The sequence below is a fragment of the Meles meles genome, chromosome 1, assembly GCF_922984935.1.
Source record: "Meles meles chromosome 1, mMelMel3.1 paternal haplotype, whole genome shotgun sequence".
NCBI classification, from domain to species: domain Eukaryota; kingdom Metazoa; phylum Chordata; class Mammalia; order Carnivora; family Mustelidae; genus Meles; species Meles meles.
Window position 1 is genome coordinate 42,518,417 of NC_060066.1, and position 27,547 is coordinate 42,545,963.

A 27,547-nucleotide genomic window follows, 5' to 3' on the forward strand; every position below is an offset into this window, starting at 1 on the left:
TTCCTCGGTTGCTTGAATTGGGAGTATTCCTGTTTGAGCAGAACTTTATTTTTTTATTTTTTGTTAAGATTATTTATTTATTTGACACAGAGAGAGAGATCACAAGTAGGCAGAGGCAGGCAGAGAGAGAGGGGGAAGTGGACTCTGCTGAGCAGAGAGCCGGATGAGGGACTCAGTCCCAGGACCCTGAGATCATGACCTGAGCCGAAGGCAGAGTCTTAACCCAATCTGGAAATCTGCTTTATGCTTTTGGGAAGTCTCATGTAGAATACTTGAAATAATAACGGTGCCCTGCTTCTACTTTGGGGGGACTGAATTGTGTTCATATTTTGCCTCTTCTCTGAATCCTAATTTAAAACAAAATATGCGGTGACTGGGTGACTCAGTTGGTTAAGTGTCTGCCTCTTGATTTTGGCTCAGGTCATGATCTCAGGGTCAGGATTGAGCCCTGCACCATACTCCATGCTTGTGCAGAGTCTGTGTGGGATTCTCCTTATCCCTCTCTCTCTGCTCCTCCTCTTGCTCATGCTGTCTCTCTTTCCCTCCCACAATCAATCAATCAATCAATCAATCAATATATGTATGCCAGTCTTAAACACAAAATGTGAAATGGTGATTTAAGCAAGACAAAATAAGCAAATGGGATAAGCACAATGGAAAGAAAGCACAATTTTTAAAAATCAGTTAATATGCTTTTAGTGTAAGTATTAATAAAAATACTGGCTTATATAATTGAATTTTATTGGCATGTATAGCTATTGAAATTTCAGGCTTCAGGGTTGACTGGTATAGCAGTCTAAAGGATATTCTCATGAGCCCAGTGTCTTTCTCTTTTTCTCATCTGTCTCAGACTCCTTCAGTTCTGTAAGGATTACTAAGATCTCTGAAATCTATTTTTTTTTTAAAAGATTTTATTTATTTATTTATTAGAGAGAGAAAATGAGAGAGAACATGAGAGGGGAGAAGGTTAGAGGGAGAATCAGACTCCCCATGGAGCTGGGAGCCTGATACGGGACTTGATCCTGGAACTCTGGGATAATGACCTGAGCCGAAGGCAGTAGCTTAACCAACTGAACCACCCAGGTGCCCTGAAATCTCTTTTTTGATTGTCTCAAGTGCTTAATATCACAGAATGTCCTTACCAAAGCACAGCAATGAAGTATGAGATACAAATGCTACAGCAGAATGATGCTTCGGGTTTGGATTCACCGTAGTTTTTACCCTATTTTGTGTGGCATATTTTTTTGTTTGTTTCATCTAACTCACATGTTGCACTGTGAAATATTAAACATAATCTTATGTGCCTCCTCAGATTCTCTTGATACCCCCCTGCCTCTAGACTGCTCTGCTCTCCGTTGGCTGATCTGTTGCTTAACCAGAGCAGCAGGGCCCTACTTCTTGGTGGCTGTCGTCCAGCCAGGCTAATGAGGCACAGTCTGAGAGGGTCTGTTCCTCCTGTAGTTTCTAGTGTTGGATAAAGCACCACATCACGGGACTTAGGGGTAGCACCCTGCATGTTTGTGGAGGCTGGTTGACAGTCTGGAAGTGAAGGGAAGTTTATTGTTAGTGGGATGAACATTGACCAGTGGAAATAGGAGACAAGAGAGAATCTTCCAGATCTATTCCTCTTTTTTTCCTGTGAACTGTTGTGAAGTTTTTTTTTTTGTTTCTGTTTTGTTTTGTTTTTATAGATTGTTAGGTGATATTTCAAGCAGAGTTCCAAGTAGATGCACTTGCCAAGCGACCTACTCTATCTTTTCATAGCTTGTTATAAAGTGGTAGCCAGCACTTTGCTTTACATAGTTCCTTGCTTAAGTTTCCCTTTTTAAAAAACCCTTGATGTCCTGTGTAAGCAACTCCAAAATAAAGCCATCAGCATTCTAGTCATTGTTTCAGATTCTGTTTGCCAGAGAATTTGGGCTAAGACAGATTAATAAGGCATAAATTCTTACCTTTTTTTTTTTTTTTTTTTTGGACTGTCCTAAGATCTAGAAATAATTTCAGTAGTCACAGCAGTACTCTTTTTGCCTGAAAAAATTCATGGAAAAATCCCCCCTACTCCACGTTATTTCTTACGGTTAAATTTAATAGATGTAATTATCTTAATTCTATTTTAGAAATTCTTACTACATTTTTAGTGGCTAAAGAGTTAAAATACATTAACTGCTATTTCTATTTTTAAGGATAATTTTGGACATTAAACAATTTTTAAACATGAAAGAATTGTACTTTGAGCACCCATATACCCATCACCAAGATTCTACAATTAGAATTTTATTATATTTGCTTTGTTGTATATCCATCTATTCATTTATCATTTTATCTGATTTCTTTTCAATTTTATTTATTTATTTACTTATTTATTTATTTTTTAATAGGCTCTGTGCCCAACCTGGGGCTTGAACTCACAACCCCTAGATTAGGAGACACATGATCTACTGACTGAGCCAGCCAGGCACCCCACTCTATCTTACTTTTTAGAAATGAACTAAAGAAATCTTTATTATTAGAGGGTAGTTGACCTACAATGTTAAATTAGTTTCAGGTGTACTGTGTAGTGATTTGACAGTTTTATACATTACTCAGTGCTCACCATGATAAAATATATTCACCATAAAACATTATTACAATATTATTGACTATATTCCTGATGCTGTACTTTTTATCTCCTATGACTGATTTGTTTTATAATTGGAAGTTTGTGCCTCTTAATCCCTTTCATCTATTTTGCCCATTTCCTCACTCCTCTCCCCTCTGGCAACCACTAGTTCTCTGTATTTATGAGGCTGTTTCTGTTCTCTTGTTTTTTAGATTCCACATAGGAGTGATATCATATTGTATTTGTCTTTCTCTGACTTGTTTCACTTAAGATAATACCCTCTGTGTCCATTTATGTTATTGCAAATGACAAGATCTCATTCTTTTTCATGGGTGGGTAACAGTCTGTTGTGCATGCACGCACATGTATGTGTGTGTACGTGTATAGCACATCTTTATCCATTTGTCTATTGATGGACAGTAAGGTTGCTTCCATTTCCTGGCTATTGTAAATAATCCTGTAATAAACATAGGGTTGCTTGTGTGTGTGTGTTTTTTTTTTTAATATTTTACTTATTTGACAGAGAGAAATCACAACTAGGCAGATAGGCAGGCAGAGAGAGAGGAGGAAGCAGGCTCCCCGCGGAGCAGAGAGCCCGATGTGGGGCTTGATCCCAGGACCCCGAGATCATGACCTGAGCCGAAGGCAGAGGCTTTAACCCATTGAGCCACCCAGGCGCCCCTGCTTGTGTTTTTTTGAATTAGTGTTTTTGTTTTCACTGGGTAAATTTCTTGTGGAATTACTGTATCATACGGTATTTCTATTTTTAATTTTTTGAGAACCTCTATACTGTTTTCTACAGTGGTTGTACCAATTTACATTCCTACTAACAGTGTGTGAGGGTTTTTTCCTCTACATCCTTGCCAACACTTGTTATTTCTTGTCTTTTTGATACTAGCCATTCTGACTGGTGTGAGATGATACCTCATTATGGTTTTGATTTGCACTTCCTTGATGATTAGGGATGTTGAGCATCTTTTCATGTGTCTGTTCGCCATCTGTATGTCTACTTTGGAGAAATGTCTATTCAGGTCCTCTGCCCATTTTTAAATTGTATTATTTCGTTTATTTTGTGTTAAGTTATGGAAGTCCTTTTGTGTATTTTGGATATTAATCTCTTATCAGATGTATCATTTGCAAATCTCTACTCCCATTGAGTAGGTTGCCTTTTTGTTTTGTTCTCTGCTGAGGAGTCTTTGCAATTTTCACTAGTATGCTTTGGAGATTTTTGTTTTGATTTTAGAATGTGTACTCAGTCTTTTTTTTTTTTTTTGTAGTCATTCTTTTAATTGGTGCAGAGTATACAATGGTATGACTATATCATAGTTTATTTAGGATTTTTATTGAAAACAATCTTGTAGTGTATTTCATTGTACATGTAGTCTTATGAACATAGGCAAATAGTTGTCAGATCATAATGTGTTTGCGTTACTTTTTAATATGGTCTGCCTAACTGCCTTCCAAAATCATTAGTGTATGAGGGAATGTATTTCCCCACCTTCTTTAATACATGCTATTAAAACTTTTTAACTTTTTTCTTAAACTTTTTAAACTTTTGCAATTTGAATCAGTAAAAACTATTGTGATCTTTCAATTTCTGTCTTCCTAATTACTTGTGAGGTTGAGCTCTTTATATACTGGATGTTCTTTTATTCTTAAAAATTTTTTTTTTCTACATCCTTCTATAGCATTGTTTTTCTTAGTTTATAAGAATTATTTACAACTTGATTTTGGTTATGTATGTAATACTTGAGTATATTTTTAAGCCTTTTCTAGTAATAGGGGTGCCTGGTGGCTCAGTTGTTAAGCGTCTGCCTTCAGTTCAGGTCATGGTCCCAGGGTCCTGGGATAAAGCCCTGCATTGGGCTCCCTTGCTCAGTGGGGAGCCTGCTTCTGCCTCTCTCTCTGCCTGCTTCTCCCTCTGCTTGTGCTTTCTCTCTCTGTCAAATAAAGAAATAAAATACTAAAAAAAAATCTTTTATAGTAATACAGTTAAATTAATAGTTTTTTACTGTTTTCCTTCAAGTCAGTTTCCTTCCAGTACTAGTTACTGTCAATAATTAAAAAAAAAAAGATTTTATTTATTTATTTGACAGACAGAGATCACAGGCAGGCAGAGAGGCAGGCAGAGAGAGAGGAGGAAGCAGGCTCCCTGCTGAGCAGAGAGCCTGATGTTGGACTCGACCCCAGGACCCTGGAATCATGACCTGAGCAGAAGCCAGAGGCTTTAACCCACTGAGCCACCCAAGTGCCCTACTGTCAGTAATTTGGTAGATATCCTTCTAGACCACTGTTGTCTCTATATAATCTATATCATGTATATAGATTGTAAAATTTTCTAGTAGCCACATTAAGAAAAAGTAAAATGAAGCTGATGGAATTAATTTTTATAAATGCATTTTATTTAACTCAGTATGTATATCATCTCAATGTATAATTAATACAGAAGTCACTATTAGTACTAAGTCTTAGAAAGCTGGTATATATTTAGATACACATCTCAGTTTGGATGTTGAGTTTTAATTGTGAATTATTGATCAGTATTTAGGTTTGATAATACAATTGAAAAAATAGATTTGTATACCCAAGTTCTAAACATAGCTAAAAGTTGTTCATTATCTTGAGTTTTAAAAATGTTTATATTCAAATCTACATCTATAAAACTAGTTCATCTATTTTAGAAGAATCAATTTGACTTGGAAGCAAATCATGTGTTTCAAAAGTATGTCTGTCCAAGTTAAGTAAATGTACTATGTCAAATCTGTATTATTAATATTGAATTCAAATAATCATTGTATAAGTTCATTTATGAATATCAACATCATATCATAAGTTAATTTATGAATATCAACAAAGTATTTTTCAAAATTTTCTTATAGCTTTTGCATGCAATTTGGATATCACTCTTAATTAAAATTTTCTTTTGATTCATACTAGAAAAATCTATATGCTCACAGATTTGCATCATGAAAGTTTTCACTCTAAACATATGTTTTCTTATTTATCTAACCAGGTCACAAATATACTTTTCCTCAAAACTTCAAATTTAGCTCATTCATATAACAGTGTGATATTGATTAGAAAATGCAAGTTGTATTACCATTTTTTTGTCTTTGATTATCGAATGTTTGGCAAGCATTCCTTTTCTTTCAAAAAAATATTGAATTGGAGTTAATAATACAATAATTCTTTATAAAACCTTCCATGACTCAACCAGTGAGCACTGGTGAAGAACAAAAACAGTCATTAAATGAATTGTGTTCTATTTCTTTTACCGGTTCAATAAATTGGCAGTGATCATAGCGTTTACATACATATTCCAAATGGTTTTGACAGTAATATTCAAGATAATTTTCATAGAGTTTACTTCCAAAAATTGAGTACAATATTTTCATAATGTTTGTGGAACAAATTAATAAGTGAAACATTAGTTTTTTAAGTATTTATTTATTAGAGAGAGATAGAGATAGCGAGAGAGAGCATGAGTGGAGAGGAGAAGGAGAAGCTGGCTCCATGCTTGGCAGGGGTGTGGGACTTGATCCCAGGACTCCAGAATCATGACCTGAGCCAAAGTCAGATGCTTAACCAACTGAGCCACCCAGGTGCCCCTAGTTTGTTTCTTTTAAAAATTAAATTGTATAAATCCAAATTTTAGTTAATTAATTAATTAATTATTTAAAAAAGTAAGCTCCATACCTTGTGTGGAGCCCAACATGGGGCTTGAATGAACTCATGACCCTGAGATCAGTACCTGAACTGAGATTAAGAGTCTGTCGTTTAACCGACTGAGCTACCCAGGCATCCCTATTTATCTTTTAAAGTAAGCACTACCCAACATGGGGCTCGAACTCACAACCCCAAGATTAAAAGTCGCATGCTGTAGTGACTGAGGCAGTCAGGTGCCCCAAAACGTTAGTTTTTTGTTTTAAAATTTTAATAAATTTCAGGCTTTTTAACTTCATGAGCACCATCTATTGTAGAATTTTTTTTTCTACATCTCACTAAATTCTTCTTCAACAGACATAGAAGATACAAAAATATCTATGCCATGGATATTTGGTCATAAATTGATAGCATTTCTTTGTAAATTTGGAAATCCTTTGAGATAAAATGTGACCCAAATCAAATATTCATGAGAAAGTTTATCTCTTTTATTGTACAACTCATTACATCTAAAGAAAAGTACTTGTAATTTTAAAAATATTGAATCATTGAATCAGTTAATGTTTGGTGTGTTATGTCTTATATTCTATAGGCCATTATTAGCTTAATCGATCCTTCATTTTAAAAATACATCTTTTTTTTTAGTTTATTTTTTTGTTAGTAAATCTGCAGGCAATGTGGGAGTTGAACTCACAAGCCCAAGATCAAGAGTTGTATACTCTTTTGACTGAGCCAGCCAGATGCCCCTAAAAAATATTATCTGAAAAAAATTTTTCCTAACAAAAAATTTTTTTTCTAATGAAATTTCCATGACTAAAATAAAAATTTTTTTCACCAGCTCTTCATCTAAAAATGGTTTTCTTTTTTTTGTGCAAGAAAACAAGCCATTTTATGGCAGGCCAAAGTTGTAGGCTCAGACTGTATTACATATTATTTAAAAATATTTCTGGATATTTAATTCTGATTTGAGGTGACTAAACCTCATCCATTCTTGTTGAGAGGAAACTTCTTGTTAGATTCACTATGTATTTGTTGACGATGTCTCCTAATATTGTCTAGTGTATAACCTTTAAAATTCTTTTACACAGTGAACAGTTTATTCTTCTCCTGTATCAAATTGTTTTGTAACGTTCATGTGAAATTTGTGATAATGTCTTAGTTCAGTCTTTTTTTCTTCATTGTTCCATTAAGAGTACTAGTTTATGCATCTCCACTTGATTCTGCATCAGTAGTATATTTTCTTATATTAAAGAATTTGTCCATTCTCAGTTTTTGGGCTAGAAAAATAATTTAACTGTAATGCAATTAAAATTGTAGTATTTCAGATTAATAATCAGTTATAGTTTACACAGCATATCATTGTAATTTGTACTGTCTGCATAAAGTATTCAAACAAGTCCATTAAATGTTATGTCAGCGCAAAGGAAAAAATCATTCAGATGGAGTCAATTTGTTAAGATTGATACACTGGTAGAGGGGTGCCTGGCTGGCTCAGTTGGTGACTCTTGATCTTTGGGGTTGTGAGTTCAAGCCCCACATTGGATGTAGACATTACTTGAAAAAAGAAAGAAAGAAAAAGATTGACTACACTGGTAATGTGATTATTTGTAATGTCAAAGAAAAATTGCATTAGACAAGTAAAATAGGCAAGACTTTATTCAAAATATTGCAATAGAGGGTAGAGATTGAATTTAACTCCCAATACAACAGGGTTTTATAGCCAGTGGGCAGGATAAGAGAGTGAGTGGATCAGGGTGGTGGTAGTGAGGGATTTGTTTAGGTCCAGAGTAGTTTCTTGCCACATCTGGGCCTGGCATGTTGCCTAGGCCAAGGCCAGAACCTAGTTGAGAAGAGGGCTGAGCAGCCTGACTAAAGTTTAGTCAAAGGGGATGATCTTGTTGATAATATTAGGAAGAGTAGTATCGTATGTGATCAGAAATCCTACCAAAACAGTAATATTTGCTGCTTCAGTTTAAAAATTTCAAGTTGGGGCGCCTGGGTGGCTCAGAGGGTTAAGCTGCTGCCTTCGGCTCAGGTCATGATCTCAGGGTCCTGGGATCGAGTCCCGCATCGGGCTCTCTGCTCAGTGGGGAGCCTGCTTCCCTCTCTCTCTCTCTCTCTGCCTGCCTCTCTGCCTACTTGTGATCTCTCTCTGTCAAATAAATAAATTAAAAAAAAAAATTTTAAAAATTTCAAGTTTACATTAATTAAAATTCAATAGAATTTAAAATTTACCTCCCAGGTTCCATTAACCACATATAAAATGCTCAGTAGCCATACATGGCTCATGGTTACTGCTAAAGAACAAAATTTGGCCAAGTAAGTTTGAAGATTTAATTGGTTTTATTAAAGAATTCATGGATTGGGCACTACCTCCTAGCAAGTTGAGAGAAGCACTCCAAGTTATTGTATAAAATGGAAGGTTTTTTTTTAGGAGGGTAGGGCAAGAAAGTTACTAGCAAAAGAAAAAGATCGAGAAGGCTGTTTTCTATGGGAATGGGTCTTATGGAGAGTACCTCATATTTCTTTAGGGGGAGAGGACCCAGATGACAGACTCACTGGCACTGGTGGAAAGAAAAATTTCCTGACTGACCTGTTAAGGCCACATTTCTGGGGGAGTTTGAAATTGCAATTAGTTTGGGTATTAAGCCCCAATTTGGGAATTTGGTCTCCGTGACACTGTTTAGGGCATGTGGTTTTCTTTTCTTAGCACTACTGTATTAGGATAATGGAGTTCCAGATGTTTTGGGAGTGCGTTTTCAAACATATGTATGTACCTACCTACATTTTGTACGTTTGTCTTTTTTCTTGTACCTACAGAAATATTTAGCTTTGGGTGTTTTTGGTAAACATAATGGCATTATATTTGTGTGTATTTTTCTTTTACTTGCTCATTTCTTCTGCCATGTGTTTTGGAGCTTGTTCTATCAATGCATAGAAATCTGCCTCTATTATTTTAGTGCTGCCTAGAGTAGACCATAGTATGGGTGTATGCTAGTGATTTTAATTGTCCCCACCTGATGTGCTCTTGGATTGCCTTCAATACTATGCAGCTTTGTAGAATGCTTTGTTCTTCCTTGTATTTAAATATTTTTCTAAGTTAGAATCTGAGAAGTAAAATTACTGCTACACATGTAAAATATTAATACTCTCAGACTGCAATCCAAAATGCCATTTTACACTCCCATGAATAGTACCAAAGAGAACTCTGCCCTGCACCATAATCCACTTGACATATTCAGTCCTTAAGAATTTTGCCAATCTTTGTGGATGAAAATCACTTTTAGTATGTATTTTTTTTTAAAGATTTTATTTATTTATTTGTCAGAGAGAGAGAGTGGCAAGCAGAGTCAGAGGGAGAAGCAGGCTCCCTGCCGAGCAAGGAGACCGATGTGGGACTCGATCCCAGGATACTGGGATCATGACCCGAGCCGAAGGCAGCTGCTTAACCAACTGAGCCACCCAGGCATCTCTTAGTATACATTTTTTGATAATTAGTGAGATTTAGTGGTTTTTCATATTTTTACTAGTATTTCATTTTTAATATAATACCAGTTATTTATTTCAAAAATAACAAAGTATTATCTAAAGACAGTATATATCCTGTGTTCTTGCTTTCCTTTGAGTAACTTTGGTCAGGTTGTTGGGGTGGGTCAGTTTTCAGTTTGCATCTCTATGGACAAACATTATTTGCATTTTTATTTTCTGCAATTTACTGAGCAGTAAAACTGTTTAAAGACTATGTTAGGGAGGAAGAAATATCCTCTGCCCTTCAAGGTCTTTTTAGCTGGGCTAAGAATTAAATTGGCATGCGACAGATTAACAGGAGAGAATCAAATTTAGTTTTGTATATACAGGGAATCCATACAGACTTGAGATTCCCAAAGACAGGGAACTTGAGGTTTATATGACATCCTGAGCTAAGGAGGGGGTGTAGGAGTATTGGGCTACAAAGGGGAGCAAGACTTTTAGCAGGAAGGTGAGGGTATATGTATGAAAACCAAAGTTGCCCTGTTACAGAGATACAGTAGATATGTTTCTTAAGTAAGGAGCAGTCGCTATTAGTAGCATTCTTCCTGGTACAGGCTCCTTTCCAATGTAAAATTTAGGCAGTTGTGGGGGAAGGTTAAAAGCTTTTCCTGAATCTGCTGGATTTTGATTGCTTTGAACCCCAAGTAATCTTCTTGCCAAAGTGGCCCATTTTTGTGGGCCTGCCCTATACTTGTATATGAGAAGAAAATAGGCTTTTTTTTTAACCTTGTTTATGTTACATTGTTACATATTGTTATACATACATTTATTTTTTCAGACACGGATTAGAAAATACATTCTAAATTTGCAAACTGGTGGCCTTGTAAATGGCTAGACTAGCTGTTTACTTTTGTTAAAAAACAAAATTTAGTGGAGTCAATTGTGGTATTATTGGATTTATTCAGTGATTTGTGAATTGGGCAGCATCCCATTTAACAGGTAGAAACGAGCTCTACAAAATGAATGACTTCCATAGGCAGAAGTGAGTGGGCACAAGGAAATAATCCTGGCAAAGAGTGGGTTGGTTGTGTTCACTTTCCCTGTAGGAGACGGAGGGAGTTTGTTGGGCAGATTACCTCACTAGGGCTGATCATATAGTTCTTGATTGACTGGTTTAAGATTCCATTTTTGGGAGAGCCAAAACTAATTAAGTTTCAGGTGAGGTGGGACTTAGCATGAGTGACTCCATTTTGAGCCTGGTGTCTCATTTTTAAATAGTCCAAATTGTATGAATATAGCTAAATAAAAATCCTGCTCTTTAATAATAGCAAATGCCATTTTTGTGTGTGTGTACAGGCTTAAGGCATGATTATTCTGTTCTCACTGTGAATGGTGTTTTTTACACATGATAAAGGAGACTAGCATATTCACATACATTATAGCTAGAATAATCCCTTGCTAAAAACATAATTTTTATCTGCTTTTCAGAACAAAATTTTTTTCCTAAGTAACTGAAAAAAATGTGGCTACCGTAGACTGTAAAATGAAGGAGAAGCTTAGCTTTACTGTGAAGTCTGAGTCTGGGTGTAACCTAACTAGCTAGAGGATATGCAATTCCTGATTGACAGCAGGACCAGCATTATGCAGATTTGGTAAGAGAGAACAGCAGCTCAGAAAACAGTGATTAGGGGCTCTGTTAGGAATCATTACATTCATCACTCATATCTTTAGTTTTTCATTTTCCTGTCTACTGGATTTGTAAACAAATAGCACAAAACAGTTCCTCTTTTGTTTTTATTAAAGTAATACTGCAATGCAGTTTCAGTCTATCAGCTAGGCATACATGTGTGAAAATTGGATATTCTCACTAAATTAGCTAAATTTTAGCTGTGTTCCATGTTTATCTCTAGACCTTTGTGTATTAAATCCTATCTCGAGCTGTTCTCTTTATACACAAGTGTGTTTGCTTGTGCCTTCCTGTCTTCTTCAGTGAGAAGCTTTATGTAGGTCAGGCTTGGCTTAAGCAGATTTCCTGAACCTGCGTCAGCTTAAGCTGGAGGAATTTTAATAAACCCTCCCCTGTAGGCGTGGGCCTAAATGAGGCTAGCCTAGTTAAGCCTGATCTTTTTCTGTTTGTGAAAAGAGCTGAGCAGAGCTGAAGGCTGCTGCATGGTGGTTTCAGAAACTGCCTACTTAATTTGAAAAGAACAATGGTAGGAAAGGCTAGATCTTCCAATTTTACCTTATCTGAAAAGCTTGATTTGCTAAAGCTTGTGAAGCCATATGTTAAAATTCTCGAAGAACACACTAATAAACATTCAGTAATAGTGGAAAAGAATAGATGTTGGGATATCATAGCTGTAAACTATAATGCAATTGGAGTGGATCGCCCTCCTCGAACAGCCCAGGGCCTACGCACCCTTTACAAAAGGCTAAAAGAATATGCCAAACAGGAGCTATTGCAGCAAAAAGAGACCCAATCAGATTTTAAAGGCAATATTTCTGAGCCAACCAAGAAAGTTATGGAGATGATTCCCCAGATTTCCAGTTTTTGCCTGGTAAGAGACAGGAACCACATACAAAGGTAAGCTTTATTTTATTTTCTTGTGGAAAATTATGGCGCCTCCTATCTATTGGGCTCTGGCTTAGTTGTGATAGAGATATGCATAGTAAGCATCCCCACTACGGGAGCAATGAATAGTGTCTTTGTTTTGCTTTTTTAAAAAAGAAATGTGAGGTTATAAGGAATTTTTCTGCTGCATTTGATTTAAGCCACTTTTTATTGTCTTCCCCTCCCCCTTCTCTCTCTCTGTAGTTTTTAAAAGTAAAGGTTAGGTAGGAATAAATGGGATGAAATTTGTAACATAATCTCATAATAAACTTTTAAGCTTTAAATTTAAATTGCTAATTAGCTTCTGAGAGATATCTTTTTCTTATTTCATTTAAGATTATATTTCACTGGAATTTTCAATTTTATGTAAAGTTAGCAGTTTCAGGAGAAATGGCACCCTTGTTTTTTTAATGAATTATTACTGTCTACACTTAGTGAATATTAACTGAACTAAAAACCTAAAATCAATAAGTTAGTACATTTATTAATGGCATCATTGTATATATTTAGACAGTTTAAATTATTTTCCAGCATACTCAAAGTGAAAAAGATAAATAGAAGGAAAGGAAGTTAATGCTTGATTAGGGATTCAGATTACTTAATAAAAAGTTTTTGTTGTTTTTATTCATTAATGGTCTAGTTTCACTTTGATCTTAGGAATACAGGAAAGGGGTAAGCTCTCCCATACTATTTTGCAAAATATGAAACTATGAATTTTAATATATGAATAAGCAACTAAGTTCTTACAGGGTTAGAAAGTTTTTTTTTGTTTGTTTGTTTTTTTGTTAAATTTATGCCCTACATAACTACTTGCCTGGGAATCTTCCAAACTTATTACTAATTCAAATTTTAACCCCTGGCAAAAGATAAAAATGGCAGCTGCATTCTTTTTCTGAACCATTTAGGGTTATTTTAAACAAGTTGTAAACTTGTTAGTCAAGGGACATTTCAAACAAACGTTTACAATGTTTTCTTCTTCATGGAAGAGTCAGTATATAAACAAAATTATTGATTACCTGTGAAATCCTTTTGAAGCTAGGAGAGAAAGAGAAGAGAAAAACTTTTTAGCCAATTACAATTTACTAGGATAATTTTTTTGTGACCAGTTTCTTACCATATACTGCTTACTTCTAGTAGATAACAGAGTAAAAAAAAAAAAAAAATCACCAGTGGGAATCTGGAACTTGGATATAGTATATTAATTTATCAGTGCTTAAAATGTTCTCTGTGATGAGAAACAAATCCTTATTTGCTGGGTTTCCAGAAAACTCCACAGTACAACTTTTATACAGTACTACTCGTTAAAAATCTGTCCCCCTCAAATCATAGAGAAAAGTGACTTTTGCATTATAGGTATAAAACTCCTTTAGGGCATTAAGTATAGGCTTTTATAATTTGAAAACTATACAGAGAAATTGTAATTTTAATTAGTTATATATTTTAAAAATACAGTGAGTATAGAAGAGAAATAATATACAAGTATATGTTTACATTTTGACTATTTGTAACCATATTTACAATCAGTCTTTTGGGATAACAACATTGCCCTGATAAAATGAGTTACTTAGTTTATACATCACAAAACCTGCTCTCTAAGCAAGAGCAACTTTTCATGCTTTAAAGGGAAGAATACTAGAAATAGGCTGCTTAAATGCTTATTTGTGTTAGGGTCTAAATTGCCATTTTCTCTATATTAGCATTTTCATTTATTTACATATTTAATGTACTTATTACTTATTTGATTGACATCATCTTGAATCTTAATTCTCAGAAGTTTATAATTGATAATCTTAATTATGCTTCTATATAAATACATCTGTTAATCTCACCAAACTCTCCATTCTTACTAAGGAAATATTACTGCACATATTTAACGTATTTAAAGATAAATACATACCTATTTTGTAAGGCTGCCTCTATAGTGCATTGATATATGTCTTCATTTTTACCTCTCTCTAGTATCAGATTATATTATGTGTTTTTGGAGTCTGTTTGATCTTCAAAATTCATAAATTTTAGAAGTCCTTCTGTTTATCCTTGTTTGTGACCGACTCTAAAACATTTTTTTTTTTTTTTTTTTTTTACTTTGTTATGCCTACTTGTAATGTTTCATTGAAAATGGATTGGGATATTTCAGATAAAAGGCATTTTAAAATTTACATGGGAGTATAATGTCTATGTCTGATAGAGAGTCTTATACTCCATTGTACATACTAATTTGGATAGTAATTATGTAGATTTTTAAAACTTTAATTTTCATTTGTAGTTTTAACTTTTTCCTTTCCAGGTTTTAGGGATGTTAATAAAGGGAAACCTTTCTATTTTGAATTACATTGATACTCTATTATTTTTCTTTTGAAAAGTGTAAGATGACAGAAAGAATGGAAATTAAGGATTTTATGTAATCTACAAATAGATTTTTCATAATATATCATTATTTTTTGTTATCTCATAAATATCTGATATTTTTGGCAATTTAATGCCAGTAGTAAGTGATATATAGGGAGTTTTGATTTTTTTCCTTATGTTCTGCTTGAACTTGTTCCAGCATTTTAATCATCTATGTAGAATGAATGTATTTTTAACTGTTACTTATTTATCATTTGTAAAATGTTCTTTAATGTTAAGTATAGCATTTTTTCATTAATGTTCCAATAATCTCTTTCCCTCTATAACTTTTGAGTTAGGCAGAAGCATAAATTTAAAGAAAACCCTCAAGAAACAAGATTATATATTCTTAATTAGTAGCTTCATGTTATTTATGAATTTCTTTTTTTAAAAAGTAGAATTTTAAGATACATTGTGTTTATGTCATAACCCATAATGTTACGTCAAAGTTTAAATTATGCTGAAACTAGTTTTCTCTAATAGAAATGCATATTTTATGGAAATTACTTGTAAATTTAATAGACTTTCAATATATAGTCTATAAGCCAGTTAAAAATACTTATTAAAAAAAAAATTTTTTTCAGTCATTCAACATGTGATGAGCACCTATGAGGTTCCAAGTACAGTATATTATGCTAGGTGCTGGGGCTAGAGTGGTGGATTTGAGCCCTTTCCCTGTGAACTTTACCTGACTATGGCTAAAAGACTGAAAGGGCAGTAGAATCAAGTGGTTTAGAATAGGTAAAGGATAACTGCCATGGTATCTGAATTGTGTATTAGGATAATACCCTGATAGTTGGGAATATGTATCTAAAGCCATACAAAAACTTGATTTTTTTTTTTTTCTTTTTTTGGACAGATGTTGAAATCAGTACCTCCCACAGATGACTATCCACTCTCCTAGAAGTCATAGACCTTGGTGATTTTTAGATTTTTAATCAGTCTAGGAGAGCAGAAGCAGGGGATCTAGGGCTAAGGTGTGAGGATAGCAGACCGAAAGTGTAGTAAATGGCCCTTATACCATTTAAGAATATCAGGCTAGTAGGTACATGTGCTGTCTTCTTTGAAAGCATTAACAAAGGCTTTTCTTTTTATTTACCTCATTGGCCTTGGGTAATATTTGTAATTTTTTTGTCCTTTTAAGAACTCATTTTTAAAGTTAAGGATGGTTAAGAGCTGTATGTATATATTTTTGAAGTTTTAAATGTAGTTACTTTAATTTGTTATTCCAAGGATTAAGTTTTTTTTGTTTCACAATTTTCTGTATAGCTCTAAAGCTTGACACTTTGATGTATACAAAATATGAAATTATGCTATAAATATACTCCTGTCTTCATTTGATTTACATTTTACAATGCTTTTTTGTGTGCTGTAGTGCAAACTTGGATGAGGAAGCACAGGCTGGTACGAGTTCACTACAGGTAATGTTGGATCACCATCCAGTTGCTATTACAGTGGAGGTGAAGCAAGAAGAAGACATTAAGCCCCCTCCTCCACTGGTTTTAAGTTCTCAACAGAGTGATATTTTAGAACAAAGAGAAGACCATGAATTAGTACATGTTATGGAGAGATCTTTGTCGCCGTCACTTTCCTCTGTTGATATGAGAATGACATCGTCTCCATCTTCTATCCCAAGGAGAGATGATTTTTTTCGGCATGAGCGTGGAGAACACTTTAGGTCACAGTTAGGGTATGATCCTCAGATTCTGCAAATGCTGAAAGAGGAGCATCAGATAATTTTAGAAAATCAAAAAAATTTTGGATTGTATGTTCAGGAGAAGAGGGATGGATTGAAAAGAAGGCAGCAGCTAGAGGAAGAGCTGCTAAGAGCAAAAATTGAAGTGGAGAAGCTGAAAGCAGTTCGCTTACGGCATGATCTGCCTGAATATAATAGTCTTTAATATTTTTTTCAGTCTTGCAATTTGATGATTTTAATTTTGGCCAAATTACTTTCATTTGGGAATATCCTGAAGCAGAATACATACTCTTAAAAGTGTGTTAATCTCAATTGTGAACAAACGTTTTTTGACATGATTTTCTAATTATTTAATTTTCTTTTGAGATATATTAAAACTTATTGATTGGTTGGCATGATTATATATTTTGTCTTCAGTTTTTTTCTAAGAAGTTTGTTGGCCTTATAAAAGATTTCTTATTTTGATCATTAAATTAGAGCATACATAAATAGATATATAAACATATGTATTCTTTCAAAGTTCTGAGTCTTTGACATTTTAAATTAGAGCTTTGAAAGCTGTAGTTCAAGGTTTTTAAGTCTGTCTAATTTAGGAGGAATACTAGCCTGATTAATAGAAGCTTGCCTATAAAACATTGATTTTTATGCTTTCCTGTTTTTGAAGAAGTGATAGGATTTTAGAGATGAAAGGTACTTGGAAATAACTTTTTTCCTACCTCTTCGATTCAGAGGTAATGAAACAGGTCTGGGGAGAGCTTAGTGACTTGATTTAACAAAGCTGTTTATGGCAGAGCAAGGGCCAGTACTCAGATTTTGTTTCTTTGTAGTTCCCCCCCCCCCCTGCTATTCCATAGAAGTAAAAATCCACTAAAATGTCTTCCTTATGAAAAAATTATGGAAGTGTTTATTTCATTACAATTGCTTTTAAAGATTCTTAGATTACAGAACCAGGGAACTTGTATCAGTTACCCCCAACATTCTTTCCTTTCTTGTCCAGCAAAATAAATGTTCTCTTAGAACAGTTATATATTTTGGCTATAAGGTTAAATGTCTTAATTCATTTTTAATGTCTTATTCTGAAAGACATTTATTTTACAGTAAAAGTCACAGTAAAAACGTTTTAATGAACAAAATTTAAAATTTTACATATAAATAGCAAAAAATAGTTATGATTTAATCTAATACTATTGTAAATACTGCTATTTTAGTATTTGCAGAAATAAATAAAATCTCAGTTCTGAGCACTGAGTTAAATCTTCATTATGTTAAGTTAAATCTTCAATATGTATATTCCATTTTTGCTGGTGCTTTGTTGAGGTGCTTTTGTTGAGCTTTTTTTAAGCCAAGCTTTAGAATGGAGTAGATAGAATTTCAGAATTTCAGTGTAGTGGAAAAGGATGTTTAAGTCAGAGGGAGCAATGTGGAAAAAGGCATAGAGAATGGGGAGCAGTGAATCAGAGTGTACAAGCACAAATACAGTGGTAGGCCAGGTGATTTTAAGTGGGTGTAGAGAGGGCCAATTAAGACTTTGTTACCTGGACTAGGGTTAAATGAGTAGCTACTATTTAGCTCCAGCAGATTTTTTACATGCAGGAGTAAGCCAGAAGTCTGCATTTTTATGTGAAATTTTTCAACTTAAAAATGTTTGGAAATAATTCAAAATGTTTTAAAAACACTACATGCTTGTGAATGGGCTTCATTCAGCCAGTGGGCTTCCAGTTTGTGGCCTTTGGAGTAGAGGAATGGTTCACCAGTAGAGCTGACCAGTAACATCAACATCACTTGAGAACTTTTTGACGAATGTAAATCCATTCCTTTTGAATCGGAAACTCTGGAGGTGTAGTCCAGCAATCTGTTTTTAATAAACCCTCTAGAGATTCTGATGCAAGCTAATGTTTGAAAACCATTAGAACAGAGTATTTGGAATGTACGTAGCTGCCTAACTCATACTAGAGTCTCAGAAAAAATGTACTGAAAAGAGACATGGGTGAAGATGAATTGAGGGACATCAGTTTGGAAGTTGGTTGGTGCCACATTATGGATTACACTGAATGCTATTTTAAAATAATTACAGTTGAATGTACAATGGGAAGTCATTGAAGGCTTTTGATTATTAGAGGGATATAAATTAGAGTTCTGAATTAGTGTTATGATAGCATTTATGGGATGGGCATTTAGTGAGAGGAAATTAAATCCAGAATTTAGGTTATGGATATTGAAATAGAATAAAATAAAATGGACTTTCCTGGTACTATTTTAGCTTGTTAATTGCTTAATTTCATTGGCATTTTATATCTGCTATTAGAGTTAAATATTTTATTATAAAAATGCCTTGACTATATAATATTATATCTCTCTTTGGTAGTTTTCATCTTTTTGTTACGACTTTTCTTTGAGCCTAAACATTGGATTCAAGAGATTAGGAAATTAGAACTTACAGTTCTAAGTTAATGTTTTTACAATATAATTCTAGTAAATACATCCTTGAAGTAGTCAGTTTTAATTTTATGAAATTGAAAGCAAATTACTAATATGTAATGGAATTCATATTATAACCTCAGCATGCTACTCCTCAGAATTGATGTGAATGTTCAATTTGAATGTTGACTTTGTGCGGATACATCACTTTTCCAAACTCTGTTCTGTGGAATAAGAATTCCGTGGGATGTTTCTAGGAGATTTTTGTGTTCAAAAAAAGTGCAACACACATTTGTGTGGTTAGATTCTAAAATCAGTGTGGAAGGTAAAAATGTACAGTTTTTTTGCTTTCCGTAGATAGAGTAAACATAGTCTTCTACCATCATTTTTCCCTCCAGCGTTGTTCACGATTATTGTTTCTTTGGTTGCATCAGGTGACAGATTCCTTAGCATTTAGGGACTGAGTAGAATAAAAAACTTTACTTTTGCATATGTTTAAATACCAGAATTGTACTTATTTCAGGGAGTTTACTGCCCCCATTTTTTCCAAGTCAATCTTATTTAATTTTAATTTGCAGAAAAAAATTTTTTTAAAAGATTTTATTTATTTATTTGACAGAGAGAGATCACAAGTAGGCAGAGAGGCAGGCAGAGAGTGAGGAGGAAGCAGGCTCCCTGTTGAGCAGAGAGCCTGATGCAGGGTTGGATCCCAGGATCCTGGGCTCATTACCTGAGCTGAAGGCAGAGGCTTAACCCACTGAGCCATCCAGGCGCCACAATTTCCAGAAATTTAAATGCGATGAACTTTACTTATGAAATGTAATGTCAGAAAACATAGGAAAGAGTGATTTCATCTTTAAAACGTAGACTTGATTCTGTAAAAGAATATTAACTTTGAAAAAAAGCTAAGGCAAAATATTATTTCATCTAAGATAGGTTATTTTTGCCACCTTCCTGTCTTTTCTTATCGATGTGAACTTCTACAACACATTGTTATTTCTACAACTTGATTTTCTTTTAAACTAGGTACGATTTATAATGGCATCCTGAAAAAATTAATGAAGCTCTTTCATTGCTAAAAATGCTGTTAGAGGGGTACCTGAGTGGCTCTGTCAGTTAAGTGTCTGCTTTTGGCTCGGGTCATGATCCCTGGGTCCTGGGATCGAACCTCATGTTGGGCTCTCTGCTCAGCAGGGAGTGTCTTTCTCCCTCTGCTTCTGCCTGCCTCTCTGTTTATTTGTGCGCTTGCTCTCTCTCTCTGTCAAATAAATAAGTAAAATCTTTTTTAAAAAAATTGAAAAAATAAAAATGCCATTAGATTTCTTAAATATTCAAATTGAGTACTTTGTTGTTTTTTTTTTTTTAAAGATTAAGATCCAGCCTTCAGTCTTTCCGCCTACAAAGTCTGTGAAGTCTGTGTTCTTTTTTTTTTTTTTTTTAAGATTTTATTTATTTATTTGACAGACAGAGATCACAAGTAGGCAGAGAGGCAGGCAGAGAGAGAGGAGGAAGTAGGCTCCCTGCTGAGCAGAGAGCCCGATGCGGGGCTCCATCCCAGGACCCTGGGATCACGACCGGAGCTGAAGGCAGAGGCTTAACCCACTGAGCCACTCAGGTGCCCCGAGTACTTTGTTTTTTTGTATGAGACATAAACTTGGTGTTACTTCATTTTTGAAAGATTTTACTCTACCCTATTGTATCTTTACTTATGTGAAAATGTTTAGACAATGAATTATTTTCCATGTGCCTTCTTTTAGAGTAATGTCAAATTTTAAATAGACATGTTTAAATAATTTATAGTGTGATAAATTGTATTTAATATATACTGTAGATGATGGTGGTTAAATGCTTTGTTAATGCATACTCTTTTAAATACAAGGTAATACATTGTACTGCTGTGTGTATTCTTTATGTGCCATAAGACTAAGAATTCAGTATCACTGAGGTAAAATTTTTTGATGAGGCACAATTGAATATATTTATTTAAATAATTGTTTATAATAGATACTAAATGTACCATGTCTATCATAATATGTTTTCAAATGCTAAAAATCACAAATTCTCAAAATAAATTATGTATTTGATGATGAATTTGTTAGTAAATAGTTAAAAATAATGAGTTGAAATATGGTTGTCATACTTAACAAATACAGAAAAGTAAATTCTTAAGATATACAGCCTGATTAAATGTTAATGGTCATGCTAAATCTTTACATATGATTTTGAGCAATTGATTCAGTATGTTTTTATATATCTTAAATTGATTAAACTAGTAACTATAATTTGAATTTATCTTATTTTTAGTTTTCAATTGCTTTATAAGTAGTGGAAAGCCAAATAAATCAATAAAATAAAAATACCGCCCAAGTTATCCCCCCAAATTTCAACTAAAATAGATATATCATTAGACTTAACACTTTGTTAGTACATCTTTCATGTTTTAAAATTATATGTCAATTTACCTTACAAAGATTAAGAAACTCTTCAAATAGAAAAAACATTCATATGCCTACCACCTAAATTCTGCAGTTACTCTTGCTATACTTGCTTTATCATATATCCATCCATCCATCTATCCATCAATTCATTTTTAAAAATAAAACGGTTACTTAAAACAAGTTGAAGATTTCACTAAACACTTCAGCAGAAGTATCATCAACTGGAATTCAGTATGTGTGTGTGTGAGTGTGTGTGAGATAAGATTTGCAAATGTGAAATGTACAAGTCAGTGAATTTTGACAGGTGACTCTACCTGTGTACCTTAGATCCCTGTCAAGATTTAGAATGTTATCATTACCCTAGAAAGTTCTCTCTTGCCCTTTCCTGATCAATCCTTTGGCACCTCAGACAACCATTGTTCTGATTTTTAAAAAATCATAGATAAGTTTGCTTGTTCTAGAAGTTTATATAATTGGAATCATATAGTATATACCCTTTATTTCTCTTTTCTTTTACCTATCAATGTTTTTAATACCTATGTTTGTTCATCCTCTTATTGTAGTTTATTGCTTTCTGTTGTTGAATGGTATTCCCTTGTATAAATATACCTCAGTTTATGTATCCATTATTTTTTGATGGACTTCTGTGCTATTTCCAGATTATGGCTATTATGTATAAAGATTCTGAGTATTCTTGTATAAATTTGTTGTGGACATAATGCTGGATTAGGAAAATCTACATGTTTAAGTTTTTAAGAAACTGCCAGGCATTTTCCCAAAGTGATTGTACCATTTTACACTTTCATCAACAGTGTATTTTTTAAAAAATAAACCTGTGCATGCTCAATGATTGGAATGTCAAAATTGAAATTAATAACTTTTCTAATTTTTTAGATGAGTTTAAAATACTAAGCAGAAAATAAAATAAAAAATAAAATGCTGAGCAGATAGTTTTGATATCTGGAAATGTTGTAGTTTTATTGATTTTTCCCCCCTATTTTAGCCTTTACTGCATATATGTTTTGACAAGAGGTACTGAGAAATGTGATGAAATGTATAGTCCCTGCCATGTTCATAAAGTATCATTCTGAAAATATTTAATGCCAAGAAAAATCTTTTAGGTTTATTTTATTCATAATGATACTTAGATGACATTAAATCTCTCTAATTATTAGATAAGAAAACTATGGGGGTGCCTGGGTGGCTCAGTTGGTAAAGTGTTGGTCTTGGTTTTGGCTCAGGTCATGGTCTTGGGGTGCTGAGATCAAGCCAGGTTGGGGTCTGTGTTCAGTGTAGGTCTGCTTGAAATTCTCTGTCCCTCTTCCTCTCCCCCTTTACCTGCTCATGTGTGTGCATGTGAGCCTGCGCTCTCTTTCTCTCTCAAATAAATAAAATCTTAAAAAAAAAAAAAAGATAAAACTGGTTCAGAGGAATTTGTATATTAATGATTGCAAATTTTTTAGTGCAATAAGAACTATGTTTCAAACTTTATATTACATCTATATGATAATGTATGTTAAAATTCTGGTACGTTTTAGTAATTTTCAAATACAGTTTGGGAGAGTATTTACATTCTTTGTTGAATTTGATTAGATGAACTTTTTTTTTTTTAAGATTTATTTATTTGACAGAGATCACAAGTAGGCAGAGAGGCAGGCAAAAGAGAAAGGGAACCAGGCTTCCGGCTGAGCAGAGAGCCTGATGCGGGGCTCGATTCCAGGACCCTGGAATCATGACCTGAGCAGAAGGCAGAGACCTTAACCCACTGAGCCACCCAGGCGCCCCTAGATGAGACATTTTAAAGTCTATTTGTTCTATTGAAAATAATATATTTGGAATTTTTGAAAGAAAAACATTTAAAGATTTTATCTGTTTATTTGATTGAGTCAGAGAGAGTGCACAAGTAAGCAGAGCAGCAGGCAGATGGAGAGGGAGAAGCAGACTTCCTGCTGAGCAGGGAGCCTGATTTGGGGCTTGATCCTTGGACTCTGGGACCAGGACCTGAGCCGAAGGCAGACAATTAACCCACTGAGCCACCCAGGTGCCCCAAGATAAGAAAATACTTAAAGACTTGGATATATGGAATGTATAATGAAGCCATCCAACTGTAGAGTAACTATGCTTAGGAATCATTAAGATGATCGTATCTGCTATCAGTATTAAAATGGCAGTATCTCCCACTTCCTCTTTTATCAAAGCATGATTTTGAACATTCTTACTTATGAATCTTGCTAATAGGCATTCAAGTCTCTTATTTATACAGACTGCTTTTTTGGTATTGATTTGTGAAGTACCTTACAGGGTCAAGGGTAAAGTAGATCAGAACCAAGTTTAGAAATAAAAATTACAGTCGGAGTGGAATTGTTAGGGGTGATTAGTCTAGAATGTAGCGAATTAATCAATATTTTATGTATTATAAGTAGTCTAGATGAGGGAGGGTTTTGTTCCTTATGTGTTCAGTTTCCAATATCTTTATTCTACTTTTTAAATTTTCTCTCTTCCCTGCCTTAATGGCATACATTTAAAATGGGACTAAATGGGAAAGGAACCAAGACCAGATGATGATGATGGCAGTTAACATTCAGGGAGTATTTATGTCAAGTACTGTTCTAAGGATTTTACATATAATAGCTAATCTAATGCCTACAACAAATCTGTGAGGTAGGTATTGGTATTACATTCATTTACAGATTCATAAACTGGCATAGAGTGGTAAGTAACTTGTCCACGGTCACTTAGCTTCTAAGTGGGAAAACTCAAGATTCAAACCCAGGCAGATTAGTTCATGCTCTTCTCCTCCTCCTACTGTTCTACAGAAGAAAGTGTATATCTGAGAATCTGTAGTATTTCAAAGTTGATTATAAGTAATTTCTGAATTCTCAGTTTATTGTCTTTTGTTCTGTTTATTTTTTCTTGGCACGAGGAGGGTCCTGGACATAACAAGTCAACTTTTTCGGCTCTGGGAATGTAACAGGGTATTTGACTGGATGTTTTTCCAGCCATTTTGATGAAGACATACTTTTTACTCTTGTTTTACAGCAATCCTGAGCAATCACATTGTTTTCTTGGATAACGTAATAAAAGAAAGGAATAATTTTTTTAAAATACAAAATGGTATTATCAGTCATTCAATGCACATTGACTACTACTGGTAGAAATAGTGCAAAGATGAAACTAAAGTTGGCTAAAATTGTGCACCACAAAATTTTTTAGAGTTCAAAAACTGATTGAGCATCCTATCTTTTTTGTTAATCCTACAAACCTGTAAGACTTTATCTGGGAAACTCAAAGCTGGTAAAGAAAAGTAATCAACAAAGGACAACTACCAGTTATCTAAAAACGGATAAATTTTCTTGACTAGAAACTGATGGAGTAATACAATTTTGTTAATATTTATGTATTCAAAATTTGACTTAGCAAAACTGCATTTGGTAGAAATTATGGTTTTAAAAACTCATGTTTGCAAAAAAGCTATAGTCAGTAAAATATTCATAAAAAAGTGACTGAGGAATCAAATCTTTGTTAAAAAGTTTACATGGGGTGCACCTGGGTGGCTCAGTGGGTTAAAGCCTCTGCCTTCGGCTCAGGTCATGATCTCAGGGTCCTGGGATCGAGCCCCGCATCAGGCTCTCTGCTCAGCGGGGAGCCTGCTTCCACCTCTCTCTCTCTCTCTGCCTACTTGTGATCTCTGCCTGTCAAATAAATAATAAATTTAAAAAAAAAAGTTTACATGGAAGATAATCCTGCAAGTAACAGTTCATAAAAATGAAACTAAAAATGGACAACAGTGGAGATGAATTCAAAGTCAATTTCTAAAGCTAGTTTCTCATGAAAATTAATTTTAAGATGATTCTGTTTTAATATTTTTATAAGCATAAAGTCAAATGTTTTTTGAATCAAAATGGCAGTTTTGAAAATTACCTATTGTTCTGGGCATATGGTGATGAGCAAGATCAAACCATGACCAGTTTAGTTGGGAAGGCTAATATTAAATAATTTGTCACACAATTAACTGTTGAGATAATGCTGAAATAATAAAGAAAGATCTAGCTGGGCAGTAAGGGAAATTTAAATTGTATGGCAGTATGAACAGAAGGTAATTTAGAATAGCATTTTGGAGGAAGAGGTAGTTGGCCTTTTGGCTAGAAGTAGTATGTTTTCTTGAAGCCCATTATGACTTACGGATTTTTAAGAAGGATACATAATCAGATTTACATTAAAAATGGAAAAATATAGTGAATATGGAAAATGGTTTTAGAGGTGGCAAGAGAAGATTTCAGTAGGTCTCTTGGGAAGATCCTACAGTAGTACAGTAGCTCAGATCAGAGATGGTGATTTGAGGAAGAGGGGAGGGTATGGAGAAGGCAAACAGTACAGCTTTGGGAGCCCTGTGGGACTAGAATCACCTGAATCTGTGGTTGATTGCCTGTGGAACTGAGAGTAAAGGATGTCAAGCATAATTTCCAATTTTTTGGCATGAATGAGGGTGATGGTACTCTGAGAAGTGAGAAAACTGAAGGAGGAGCAATTTTTGGAGAGAAGACAAGTGGGGATGATGAATTGAGATGTTTATGAGACATTCATGTAGACAGGTCTGAGAGGCAATTATGTACAGATACACAGATCTGGAGTCATGATCTGGGCTAGAGAAAAAAAAATACAGCTTTATGCAAGGATGGTATTAAATCCATGTGAGTAGATCAACTAATTTAAGGAGAAAGGCACTATGAGAAGAGGGTCTAAAACTCAGGTCTGATGAGGTGGCAAAGATGTTTTAGAAGAAGCAACAACAGAAGTAAAAGGAAAAATTGAAATGTGTTAGGAAAGCTGTAAAAATGGGTCCAGTATTTCAAGGAGGAAGTGGTCAACATTGTCTAATACTTTTGAGAACTCTGACAAGACAAAAATACCAATAAATATTGGCAAGGAATTCCTTAATGACCTTTAACAAGGGTGGTTTTGAGGGAGGACTGGACTGGAAGCCAGATTGAAGTACAGATCTTCCTTGACTTATGGGGTTATGTCCCAATAAAGCCATCATAAGTTGAAAATATCGTAGGTCAAAAATGCATTTATAGGGACGCCTGGGTGGCTCAGTCAGTTAAGCTGCTGCCTTTGGCTCAGGTCATGATCCCGGGCTCGTGGGATCGAGTCCTTCATCGGGCTCCTTGTCCAGCAGGGAGCCTGCTTCTCTCTCTGCCTCTGCCTGCCACTCTGCCTGCTTGTGCTCTCTCTATGACAAATAAATAAAATCTTTAAAAAAATACATTTATACATCTAGCTTACTGAACATTATAGCTTAGCTCAACCGACATTCAGTATCCTCAGAACATTTACATTAGCCTACAATTGGGCAAAATCATCTAACAACCCTATTTTGCAATAAAGTATTAACCATCTCATGTAGTTTATTGAATAGTGACAGTGAAAAACAGAATGGTTGTGAATGTATCAGTTGTTCAGCCTCATGATTTCATGGTAGACAGGGAGTTGTGGCTAGCTGCTGCTTTCCAGCTTCACAAGAGAGGATTAGACCATGTACTGCTAGCCTGGGAAAAGACCAAAATTCAGAATTTGAAGTAGATATTTTTTCCATGGATGTTGAAAATTTATCTCTGGTTTCTAGAGTTTTAAAATGTTTATGGTAATTATGTTATTCTACTTAAACTGAGTTTATATGACTTTGAGATGATAAGTTTATATTCATTGTTTTCATGGTAATGCTAGACCTGACATTTAAATTTCTTAATTTATAAAATACTAACAGGAATATGATCAAATATTCTTTCATAATTTTTAGTACGATCTAATTTTCTTGTGCTTTTATTTTTGTTCAAATGACCTTACTACTTAAAGTTGACTCTTTCTAATAATGTGGTTTTTATTTTATTTTATTTTATTTTTTAATTGTAGTTCACTCAGCCCCTAAAGAAATAACAGTGTTTAAGAGACAAGAAGAGGAAGGACCTGATAGCCTAGTTAAATATTTCAGTGTTGTTTGGTGTAAGGCTTCAAAGAAAAAACACAAAAAGTGGGAAGGTGATGCTGTTCTCATTGTAAAAGGAAAGTCATTTACATTAAAGGATTTGGAAGGCAAAGACATTGGAAGAGGTATTGTGATATTACCTGATGTTTATGATTTGGCCTACAACTAGTATATATCTGAGGTTACGTAATTAAAATGATTGCATTTTATAAAGTGTTAGTTAGATTAAGATGCTCTTTAATTGACTTGCATGTCTAAATTATCTCATAATATTTAG

General features: G+C 34.3%; 2 protein-coding genes across 2 annotated transcripts in view; both read left to right on the forward strand.

Moving 5' to 3' along the window:
- Positions 1–27,547, forward strand: part of RAD54B (RAD54 homolog B) — a 95,843-nt gene that overhangs the window by 27,538 nt on the left and 40,758 nt on the right. The window contains exon 4 of the mRNA XM_045980365.1: positions 27,198–27,395. Coding sequence (XP_045836321.1) covers positions 27,198–27,395 — 198 coding nt within the window. The remainder of the gene's footprint in view (positions 1–27,197; positions 27,396–27,547) is intronic.
- LOC123926483 (fibrinogen silencer binding protein) lies at positions 11,919–17,374 on the forward strand. The gene is made up of 2 exons (XM_045980374.1): positions 11,919–12,317; positions 16,108–17,374. The coding sequence occupies exons 1-2, from the start codon at positions 11,944–11,946 to the stop codon at positions 16,631–16,633; spliced, it is 900 nt and encodes a 299-aa protein (XP_045836330.1). The 5' UTR covers positions 11,919–11,943; the 3' UTR covers positions 16,634–17,374.